Genomic DNA, 12,157 nt, shown 5'->3' on the forward strand with positions numbered 1-12,157 from the left:
AGCTAAAATCTTTAGAACAGTGCTTGGCCAGGGTAAGTGCTGTGAAGCATATAACAACAACAGTAACAATAATAGTCCTTATTGGTTTTATTGGAATTGGTTTTATTTTTCACAAACCATAGCAAAGCTTCCTATTTACCAGATATTTTCCTCTAATATCTTAGAGTTGTTTTCAATGGCTCAAGGCAATATTTCTCACCATGTGCACCTTGGATCATTTACATCAACATCACCTGAGGTGTTTATTAAAATGCAGATTCTCAAGTCCACTAGCCAGATCAGAACTAGATCCACTAGCCAGATCAGAAATTCTCTACTGATACCTTTGCATGCTAAAATTTCCAAACAACCAGCCTTGGATAACAAAGACTATTATCTTCATTTTTCAAGCAGCACATAAGACCTAGGGATAGTCTATGTTTCAGGAGACCCAGAATTAGACATAATAACTAAATTTCTAATTCTCTGTTATATTTTAAAACTCCTTTCCTCTATCATTTTATATGTTGTACTGGGAATTTGATCTGGCTTATGTTACACTGTTTACTGAGATTCAGCATTATTTTACCTAAGAATAACATTTACCTTGTAAGTGTAGGACTATCAAGAACAGTGAGTTCTAGGAAACTATATCCAGACCATTACCCATCACTCAGCTGTAACTGTTTTAGCTATGGATTACGTATCTGATAACTTCACCCTTATTTTACAGATGGAGCCAAAGGACTCAAAGAGATTGAAGAAGCTGTAAAAAGTCCTATTTTTAGGTAATAAAAGAACTAGTTAAACAAGATCTCCCAACTGCCAATCTAGTGTCCTTTAAGTATATCATACTATCTTAATCCTTGCTTTTAAAAATGATGTAAAGCAGCATTTAAACACAAAGAAAATAATTTCAGATACCTTTATAGAAAATTTCAGCAGTTTTTGATTTTCTTTGATTCCTTTCACTTCAAGATATGCCAGCATCACATCTTTCTCTTCATAATTGTGATAGATCAATCATATGACAACTGATAACTCATAATTCTATTGCGTATTTCTTCTTTATCCATGCAAATTTCTTCTAGTGCAATTAGATCAAATTTTCAAGTTGGGAGGAAAAGCTATGGGCCTTTTCACCCAGAGCCTACAGGTCTTATATCCATTGTTCAATTGTAGCCAAGCTCTTATACAGTATAAATGTGAATTTAGACAACTTGATTCTTGATTTCGAGGCTTGACAGGGATATTCATCTACATGTACAAATTATGTTTATATAATTGGTGGGAGGAAGATGTAAATTTCAGGCTCATTTCTTATCTTGGTTATTTTACAAAATGATTTCCTTTTGTCTTCTCTCTTGACATTTTTCATATTACATAGACACTTCAGTATATTGTACTTCATTCCTCTTTCTTGTTACCAACAGAAGATATGTAATCTCAGTCATTTATACACTTCTCCCTCTACCTACACTTTCTCCCTTTTATATTTGCCTATTTCATTACCATTTACTATCTAGTTAATTACTCATCCTTTAGGTTTCAGCTCAGTTGCCACCACCTCAGAGAATCTGTCTTTCTGTTTATTATAAAGCTCCCTGTCTGGTACCTTGCACTCTATTACTTCCTAGTGGTTTTATTTATTCACAGTTCTTATCACAATATGTAACTATCTTATGTGTTTGTTTTCCTTTCTGCTTTTCTATCTACTTGAACATGAGGACCAGGTAAACAAATGATGAGCTTATTTTGCCCCAATATGAGGCCCAGTACCTGGTATACAGTAGAGGCTCAGTGAATATTTGTTGAATGTTTATGTGTCTTATGTGACTTCGGTGACAGTGTCTATTTTATTTTCAGTGCTGTGTGTTAAATCTTGGCTCTTAATAGAATCTTTTCTTGATTATTCTCTTAATTGATGGATTTAAACACAAAGATGGAATTCTCTACCTCTTCAGTGACCTTGACTCCAGATCCATTAAATGACCAAGTTTTCTAGAGCAGTGGACCTGGGTGAGTTATACTGACTAAACTTCGATTTTCTAGAGCATGCTGGACCATCTTGTTCCAAACCATGTGCTTTCTGGTAGTTTCTGACTACAGGTGGTTTTTGAGCTCTTGAATGTGGCTCATATGAGGTGGTAAGTCCAGTGAATACAAAATACACATCATAATTGGAAAACAAAGAATAGAATGTTAAATAGATAATTAATAATGTTTATATTGTTTACTTATTGAAACAGTAGTCATTTGAATATATTGGTAACAATTGAATATAGCATTAAAATTAGTTTTTTCTTTAAAACTTTTATTTTTAAATTAAATTATATCTTTGGACAGTATTAGAGATTGAAGCAATATCTTTGTACTGAGATACATCCCCAGATTATTATTTTATTTTTACTTTAAAGCAGGGTCTCACTAAATTACTCAGGCTGGGCTTGAGTTTGTAATCTTTTTGCCTCAGTCTTCCAGCGTGCAGGGATTACAGCTTTGTGCTGTCAGGCCTAGTTCTTTGACCTTTTTAAATGTGCCGGTGCCACACTGAAAATTAATTACATGGATTATATTTGTGTCTCACATTGTATTTTTTGAGCCACCTTGCCTTAGAACCATCTAACTCACTCCAGTTATAGTGTAATGCAGGCTGAGAGGGGTTGCTGGAGTAAAGTGAAGGACTGCCAGAGTTTCAACAGCCTTTCACAATCTTCTCCTCTCCTCTTAGATTTGTACTGGGGGGAGAACTGGCACTTACAGGCAGGTGCTGCTCCAGTTCAACCGCAGTACAATCTGAGGCTGAGATAAAATTTAAGTTCCAAGACACAGAAACTTTAAATATATTGCCAGTGTCACACTTGCTTTAAAACAATGCTGGGACCAGTATCCAGTCTTTCTTTTTATTATTATGCCGTCATCAGTTTACTTTTAGAAGGATATACTAAGAAAAGTATATCCTTTTTAAAGTTAGATACCACCAAATTTCAAAGAAGTGTTGATAAATTAGGTAGGCTCTCTAAAATCATCAATGAGACTTTAGTCTTTAGATGGTTAAATAAATGGGAAGTCATGGTGTATACTTCGGCAAATTAAACGAGTTCCTCTGTAACCACTGCTCATACACTACAATAGAGCATTAAAATGGATTGACCTTTACTTAGGAGCATAAACTGCAAGGAAAAATTTGAACAAAAAATTGGATGTGAACATAAAATCTGCCTGTAAGTAAATACAAATGTAATAACTGTCCTTTACATAGTAATGAAATTTACTTGGAGACCATGCACTGTATGTTTGGGAAATTGGTTCTACAGACTGTACGAACTGTCACCATAGGCATATCAGTCAGTCTTCTCTTGGGTAAGGAAATAGAGTTTTGAATAAAAACTTCATGATCATGACATTCCAGTCCATTGATTAATTCACCAAATATTTAGTTTGAGTTTATTATGCGTCAGCCATGTTCTAGGTGCTCAAGATACTACAGTAACTAAAATACAAAAGATTTTGCTCTTTGGAGTTTAAATTCCAATGTTTATCTATTACTATGTTTTGATATGGGTTGTTCCCCAAAAGTTCATGCACTGGAAGCTTGTATCTCAATGTGGTGATGTTGACATTTAGGTGGTGAAAACCTTAAGAGATGTGACCTCTGCCCTCATGAATGGATTAACTCTGTCTCCTCAGAGAGGGGCACGTGGTGTACAAAGTTGTAAGCCCAGCACTTGGAGAAGCTGAAGCAGGAGAGCGACAAGTTGGAGCCCAGCCTGGGAAAATTAGTGGTTTAGCAATATTTTGTCTAAAAATAAAAACAAAATAACAAAAAAAGAACTGGTGATGTAGCTCAATGTGAAAGCCCTGAATTCAATCCCCAGCACTCCCACCCCCACCTCAATTTCAAATAAATGGGACTGGATTAGTTCCTATAAGAGTATGTCAGAATACAAAAGGTGGTTTGAATCTTCCTGACCCGTCTCTCCCACACATTCCCAAACACTGATTCTGACTTAGCCAGAAGGCTTTCATCACAGGCTAGAATGATGGAGGCTACCTGATTTTGGACTTCTAGTCTACAAAACTATGTGCTAAATAAGCCTGTTTTCTTTATGTATTATCTAGTGCCAGATATTTTATTATGACAACACAAAACAGAAGGCAGGTATTTTCTCAATAGAGAAAATAATATATAAACATAGAGTACATCTAAACAACTGCTTTGGAATGCTGTGAGTGACATTTTTGTTGGCAATTAAAGTTTCTGCAATATATTCTATTTGTGCCTTTTGTAGGAAATTTGAAAACGGAGGCACTGATGCTAAATGTCCTTACACACAACACTAGGTATCTACATTATGGATTTGCAAGAGTGTAGAAGGCACTCTTAAATTCCTTAACATGCTTCAAATACAATAAACTGTGTTAAAGGACACTTAATAGATCAGGGGGCTTGGGGTACCTGTCCGCTATTCCCTCTGCTGGGATATTTACAACTTCGAGCTAAGCAGAGGTCTTAGTTTTTATCCACAAGTCTGGCAACTCCTCACCAGAATGCCTTTCTTTCTCACTCAACACAGATTCCCTTTCTCTTTGGCATTCTTCACAGTCCACGAATTGCACCCCTCAGACAGTCTGTTCCCTGCTTATTTTCATAAGGTCTACGACTTCCCCTCCATCCTGGCCTCCAAGAACTGCTTCTTGATGGCCTTTTGCCCCTGAAAGCTCAGCCGGTAGATGTCTCCATTACTCTCATAGCCGAGACCAATCTCAGCAAGTAGATGTCCATCATTTCTTTCACTGATAGCAAGGAAGAGGATTTAATAACCTGTCTAAAAGTTAGATGCTCCGGAGAAAGGACCTCCATCCTACGCCCCTTCCATCCAGTTTGGTTGGAAATGCAAACTGCTCCCTCCTCCCTCTTTTCCAGGCGAAAGAGAAGGGTGATTTAAGGAAGCGTGGACGACGCCGACTCCGTCCTCCTCCTCGGCTAGCCCAGGTTTCCTGCGCTTAGCTCCGCCGCCAGTCCCCTCCCGCCACCCCCGCGCGTTTCCCAGTCGTCAGAACGCGAGTGGGTGACCGGGCTCGGGCGCCCCCGCCCCTGCCCCGCCGCCCGGATTCAGCATTGGACAGCGCCCTCACGCCCCGCCCCGCCAGGGATTGACACGGGAACCGACCAATCAGGGCGCGGGACGCCTCGCGGCCGCCCCGCACCGCCGTGGTTGCGGCCGAGCCGGCTCCTTAGCGGGCGCTGCTCCGGCGAGCGGGCATCGGCGCTGCGGTTCGTGGCTGCGGTCCGCCCGCTGCCGGGCGCTCTGGGCTGCACAGGCGCGAGGTCTGCACCGAGCCTGGCCCGGGGCGGCTCCTGCGCTCGCCGGCCCGCGGTGCGGCTCGCGGAGCAGACCCCGGGTGCGGCGGGGAGGAGCCGGCGGGCGAGCATGGAGCGGCGGCCGCGGCGGGCGCGCGGGCAGCAGCGGCAGCAGCGGTGGCGGCGGCGGCTCCCGGACGCACCTCAATGAGCGCGGCGGCGGCGGCGGCGGGCAGAGACCGAGCGCGCTCCCTGGGCGCCGGGCGCGGGGATGTGAGCGGTTGGCGCGGGGCTGCGCGGCGCACCGTCCCGAGCTGCCCGCGGCGGAGCCAGCGCGGCCAGCCCTGCCACAGGTGACCTGAGCTCCTGTGCCGGCGGCGAGCCCCTGCACCCAGCGCGAAACGGTCTCCGGAGCCCTGTGGGACTCGGCGCCGCCTGGAGAAGGGGCCAGGACACTCCCGCCCGCCCGGAAAAGTCTCACTGTTGGTAAACCGACCACCAGAATTTAAAAAGTGACTGCTCGGGTCGCCGCCTCTCCTCCGCGAGCCCGAGGAGACATGGCCTGCCCTTTCCTGCTCTGCCTCCTGCTCGCTCAGCCGGGAATGGGGGCGGTCGGCGCCAGCCGCGACCCCCCGGGACAGTCGGATGCCCCGCGGGAGAGGACCCCGAGGGCCAAGCAACACGCCCCGCAGGCGGCTCGAGCCTCTGCCCCCGACCCCTCGGCTCCCTGGAGCCGCTCCGCCGACGGCACCATCTTGGCGCAGAAGCTCGCCGAGGAGGTGCCCGTGGACGTGGCCTCTTACCTCTACACCGGGGACTCCCACCAGCTGAAGCGGGCCAACTGCTCCGGCCGCTACGAGTTGGCCGGCCTGCCGGGGAAGTCGCCAGCCCTCGCCAGCTCCCATCCCTCCCTACACGGAGCGCTGGACACACTGACACACGCCATCAACTTCCTCAACATGATGCTGCAAAGCAATAAGTCTCGGGAGCAGAACTTGCAGGACGACCTGGAGTGGTACCAGGCGCTGGTGCGCAGCCTGCTGGAGGGCGAGCCCAGCATCTCCCGCGCGGCCATCACCTTCAGCACGGAGTCCCTGTCCGGGCCCGCCCAGCAGGTCTTCCTGCAGGCCACTCGAGGAGAGAGTCGCATTCTGCTCCAGGACCTGTCCTCCTCCGCCCACCATCTGGCCAACGCCACCCTGGAGACGGAGTGGTTCCATGGCCTCCGGCGCAAATGGAGGCCCCACTTACACCGCCGTGGTTCCAACCAGGGGGCCCGGGGCCTGGGCCACAGTTGGCGGCGCAGGGACGGGTTCAGCGGGGACAAGAGTCACGTCAAATGGTCGCCACCATATCTGGAGTGCGAGAACGGGAGTTACAAACCCGGGTGGCTGGTCACTCTTTCCGCTGCCTTCTATGGGTTGCAGCCTAATCTGGTTCCTGAATTCAGGTAGGAAGAAGAGAAATGGGCAAAAAGCCTTTCCGGTTTTGCCGGTAGGGAGCGCTTGTATGGAAAGAACGCTGTCTGTGACAATTGTCTCCCTGCCTCAGAGCAGAGACCTGGGGGCGAGGGACAGTCAAAACACCCCGTGTGCATAAAGGCCAGAGCACCCCACATCTGTTAGCTGCAAGCACCCAGAGAAAGCCTTTCTCTTAGAGGAGTGTCAAGAAACGGCACTGGGTAGAGCGCAGCTGCTGGTGTATGCTTCCCTACAACCCTGGGGATAACAAGGAAGGGAGTTCCCCGTTAGGGGGTGCCACTGAACTTGTTGAGCTTGCGGTGCCCAGCTCAGTGAACAGGCAAGTATCAGATGACTGGAGAGCAGGAGGAGGAGCGTTTCTCCTGTCTGGCACTTTGAGGTAGCTTCTGCCAGCTTCCAGCACTGTCTGGGGCACCAGTCTGTTGTTTTCAACTACCACAGTATATAATTAAACCTGCTCTGTGCCCTTGGGCAGTTCTTGCCCTTCAGCAGTGAGTCACTCTCAGGGGCCAGCTGTCTCCAGCATACAGATGTGGCGATTTGGTCAGTGTGTGCTTTTTATTTGGTGTCCCCTTCTCCCAGTCCTTCTTCCCTTCCCTTCCCTGCTGCCATCTTTCTCCAGCTCCCTGTGGTGAATCTAAGTGTCCTGCAGCCCCTCACATACTCACACACTTTATAATGAACCTTCTTGAGTTCTCTTAGGGAGGGAGGGATCAGTCTGTGTTTGCTGCCTGGAGGTACAGTGTGGCATTTGACCAAAGCTGAGAATTCGCAAATTTGCATTTTGTAATTTCTGCCCTGGGAAGTTCCTGACCTGTGTGGTGAGGAACTTTTAGATGCAGGTTTAAGAATAGATGTGAGGAAGAGATATAAGGAAAGGGAGGAAACTCAAGAGAGGTTTTGAAAAGAACTGCAGATTGATTGGGATCCTTCCTGATTCTCATGATGGGAAGCTCTGGAAAGAAGGACTCTGAGTTTGCCTCTGTACCTCCTGGGAACCTGGGCAGAAGTGAGGAAACTTTCCGTGGAGGTTATTTGGTTTAGCTTTTCCCTAGCATAGCAAGAATGGGATGTGTAACTATTGAAAGATATCAGGGCAAATACTGTGTAGGCAAATGGGGAGTCCTAAGGCTGTGTGTGTGTGTGTGTGTGTGTGTGTGTGTGTGTGTGTGCGCGCGTCTAATGTTATTTACTGCTCCCAGGCCTAAAGCAAGTTGCTTAAAACCTCCCTGGGCCTCAATATGTATTTGTCAAATGATGGAATTGAACTCGTGTCTAGGGACACACAGTTTTATAAAGTCTGTAGCTTTTAATGCTGGCAACACTTGAGAAGGCACAAATGAAAAGCACCCCTCTTTGGTTTTTTATGACCTCACTCTGTGTGTGTGTGCATGTGTGTGTGCATGTGTGTGTGTGTGTGTGTGTGTGTGTGTGTGTGGTGCCTTTAAAGATTCTGTGTTAAACCAGTGTAAGTTTTCCACTTTTAGGATAATCTTATTTCCTCCTGATTCCTGCAGGATCCTGTTAGTAAGAGCTGAGCCTAGCTTTGAATCTTTGCCATATCATTTGCTCAGGAGAAAGATCAGGAGATGTCATTCATTGCCACTAAATTGTGGCCTTCAGATGAGCCTTTTCATGAAGTCATAGATGCTATCTATCTATCTATCCATTCATCTAACATCTACTATCAGACTCTGCTAACTGATTTGCATTCACTGTCTTGATAAATCTTTAGAATAATCCTGAGTTAGATTTTATTATTGCCTCTATTTTACAGAAAAGGAATCTTGAGCATGTGCTGGGAGTTAAACTTCTTATGTAAGTTTGTCCAACAGCCAAATAGTAGAGCCAGGATTTAATCACATCATACCTTTCTGAAAGTGGCTTAGGGATGCTACATGAACATAAGTGTGTTTTTGCTGGGTGTGGTGGTAAATGTCTGTAAGCCCAGGTACTCAGAACGCTGAGGAAGGATGATAGCAAGCTTGAGTCCAACCTGAGCAGCTTAGTGAGACTCTGTCTCTAAATAAAAATTTAGAAAGGCTGAAGATGCAGCTTAATGGGAGAGTGACCCTGAGCTCAACACTCAGTATAAAAAAAAGAATATATTTTCATATACTGGGAATGAAAGCCATTTATTTTCAGAGCTCTTTCTCTTAAAGATCACAAAGCACAGGTTACCTAAGGGAGTTGGTCTTCTTCAGCCATGGTGAAAGGCCGAGGCACGGTCTGGGGTGGGAAGGCTACAGTGCCCCCTACACATTCTTTGATGACAATTCAGTCAATTGTTGGCAAAGTCCAAACCCAGGCCATTTAGAATCCGGCTTGCTGCAGAAGCTGGCTTGTCTTGACAGCACCACAAAGAGCAGGATAAGTGTTCCTATGAGTGCTTTTGTCCTTGTCCTCTGCCCCCCATGTTATATTGAAGACATGCACAAAGTTTAATCATAGGAAGTAGAAGATACCTTAAAGGGATCAGATAGTTCTATCTGTCATTTCATAGAGAAACAGCCGAGAAAGGAAAAGTGACTGGCCCCCAAATTCATATATCAAGTTGTAGCAGCAGCAGAAGTAGGACAGAGGCCTTTGCGTCTGAGTCACACGATTTGTTAAGTGTACACCCCACACCTATGTCTGTGCCAGTCTGAACCTCCACAAACAACCCATAAGATATGGGGATGTATCTATTCTTCATCATTTTCTTTTAGGACAAAAAGGAAGAAACCCCCCACAGATTACAGCTGTTTAATCTTGTTTTTTGCTTTTGAAATGGGGAATCAAATCCAGGAACCTTGAGCTACATCCCATTTCCTTTCTTCTTTATTGTTACATTTCCTTTAAAAAAAATTAGTGTGTTTTTCCAATAGAGAGCAGCGATGTTCATTTGGGAAATGGTGCACACAGGTAACATGTCTTGATCGTTTTTGATCCCTGTATTCCTATCTCCCTTTCCTCTTTCTTCCTCCAGTCCCATTCTCCATCTCCAAAAGTCTGCCTTCTTATTCCCCAAAGTTGCCTGTCTTCCCTCCCTCCCTCTCTCCCTTCTTCTCGCCCTTCCTTCCTTCCTTCCTTCTTTCCTTCCTTCCTTCCTTCCTTCCTTCCTTCCTCCTTCTTTCCTTTGTATTTAGGTTTCCCATGGATGAGAATATTTAACTTTGTCTTTGACTTGGTTTGGTTAGCACTATAGTCTCCAGTTCCATCCATTTTCCTGCCAAAGAAATGCTTTTATTCTTTATGGCCAAATAATATTCTTTCATGCATGTATGCCACATTTTCTTTTTCTGATTTGTTTTCTGATGGGCACCTAAGCTTTTCCTGGAGACTGTTAATTGAGCTTCTATCAACATGGGTTCGTAATGACAGGGCCTCGCTATGCTGTCCAGGTCTGGCCTTGGAGCTGTGTAGCTCCAGATTTCCTGTTTTGACTTCCCAAGTGCTGGAAGTACAGGTGTGTGCTGCCACAGCTGGCTTTTCTTTTGATTTTAAGACAAGATCTTTCTAAGTTGCTCAGCTGGCCTCAAATTTGCACGCTTCCTGCCTCAACTTCCCAAGTAGCTGGGATTACAGTATAAACATGTGTCACTGCAGCAGGCTCCTTTGTTGAGCTTTTACGAAATGCAGTATATTATTTATTTCACACATTTGAGGATATTTGGGTATTAAAGGGGGAAATTGTTTTGTTGTTGATGTTTAATTGTCTAAGGTGTGCATTCTAAAATTCAACAATGTAAGAAAATAATACTAGACAGCCATAGTAAAAGGGTAAGCCTGAAATGATTTTTTTTACAAACCCAGGATTCCTACTCATGATTTTAATAGTGTTTTGAGTATGTAGAGCATTACTGGCAAAAAGCCTGACTTGTAAGAAAAATCTATTGATAATTATTTTCTTAAGGAAGAGAAAAAGTGAAACTATATAGCTAAAGTCTTCATTTAAGATCATTTAATATTTTCCTAGATCTTATGTATAGGATTCAGGCATTTAAATTATATTAGTTTTAGGTAAATATAAATGCATAACACAAGGTTCAAAAGTAATGTGGAGAACTTTGTCAGCTAGCTTCTTACATTACTGTTCATCACTACAAAAAAATCACTCAGAAAAAAAATTTCCCTTGAGTTTCAGAGTGACACAAGTATTTTAAAATTTAAAACTTTGCCTAAGGCATAAGTAGAAAGTTTATTGTTCATTTTTTCGTTAAATAAGTGGTAGTAATTTCTCTTTAACTAAATGGTTCTTGATCCTTTCATTGTAGACTGATAGTAAAACCACTTTAGTTCTCATTTTTCTATCCTAGCAAAAGAGAAATAATAATATAGGTACACAGTAAAGTATTTTTACTTAGTCAATTTGTATGTGTAGCATTTTCTTTAAGGTTAGATTTCTCTGGTTTCCTAGTGATTTTTGTCTGTGGAATGTAAAGTGCTGTAGAGGTGGATCTCATTTTCCTAAGTGCATAAATGTCTTTCTGGTGGTGTTTGAAAGTATTCAGTGCCTTTGATGAGAAAAAGATAATTAAATGTTTGTTGAATTTGAATAAAGATGAGTTTTTTGGGGAATTAATTCTTCCTTGATGAGCTGAAAGAAACTGTGGGCTTTATTTGGTTTCATCTTCTCATTCTGTAGTAGAGGGAACTGAACCCAAAGAACTAAAGGAATTTCATAGAAGTGGCATAGGTTTCTCATGGTAGGTGAGAATTAAAGGAAACCAATATTTATTGCAAACCTATTATATGTTAGATGCCATATATGTAGCATTTAATTCTTAGAATTCTCAGGTAGTCACAACTTCAGAAAAGTTGAGTAAACTGCCCAAGGTAATAGAACTAATAAATTAGGGAGCCCAAATCAAATTTAGATTGATCTATGAAGTAGTGATTTTCTTTCCATTACCATATGCCATTTTCTACTTTTTGATTTCCCTGATTTTGTTTTCACCTTTTAACAAAAATATAAGATACCTTTGATGTACAGAAAGCAACATAATTGATTAAAATAAGTAAAATAGGCTTATTCTTTTTTGGCCACTCAGAATTAATTATGTTGGGCAGTGAGAAGACCATAGATTTGAGATTGAACTTTGTCAGTTTTGTTTCAGGCAGGCTTCTGTTTTCTGTGAGGAAATCAGTTTCTGCGTAATTAAAATGTAAACACAGGCTTGATGTTCTCTACGCACAAATGCATCTCTGTCCTGTGTATTCTTACATGGCCTAACCCAATGGTCAACAGGTAGCTTTGGACAAAATGCTGATACACATTAATCCAGTACTTATAGAAATGGTACTGGAGAGAGAAATATCAGACCTGGCATTTGGCTTTAGAGTGGTTTTTACTCATAGAACATTTATAGAAGTATAATCAATATACACTGAATTATGTATAGACTACTGG

General features: G+C 43.4%; 1 protein-coding gene across 1 annotated transcript in view; it reads left to right on the plus strand.

The window, feature by feature from the left end:
* Positions 1 to 5,685: 5,685 nt before the first annotated feature.
* Gpr158 (G protein-coupled receptor 158) overlaps positions 5,686 to 12,157 on the plus strand; it is a 424,142-nt gene continuing 417,670 nt past the window's right edge. Inside the window, exon 1 of the mRNA XM_003463167.4 lies at positions 5,686 to 6,734. Within this exon, the coding sequence (XP_003463215.4) occupies positions 5,842 to 6,734 (893 nt within the window). The 5' untranslated portion in view covers positions 5,686 to 5,841. The remainder of the gene's footprint in view (positions 6,735 to 12,157) is intronic.

The sequence above is a fragment of the Cavia porcellus genome, unplaced genomic scaffold, assembly GCF_034190915.1.
Source record: "Cavia porcellus strain 051 isolate PalLab524CR breed Dunkin Hartley unplaced genomic scaffold, mCavPor4.1 scaffold_27, whole genome shotgun sequence".
NCBI classification, from domain to species: Eukaryota; Metazoa; Chordata; class Mammalia; order Rodentia; family Caviidae; genus Cavia; species Cavia porcellus.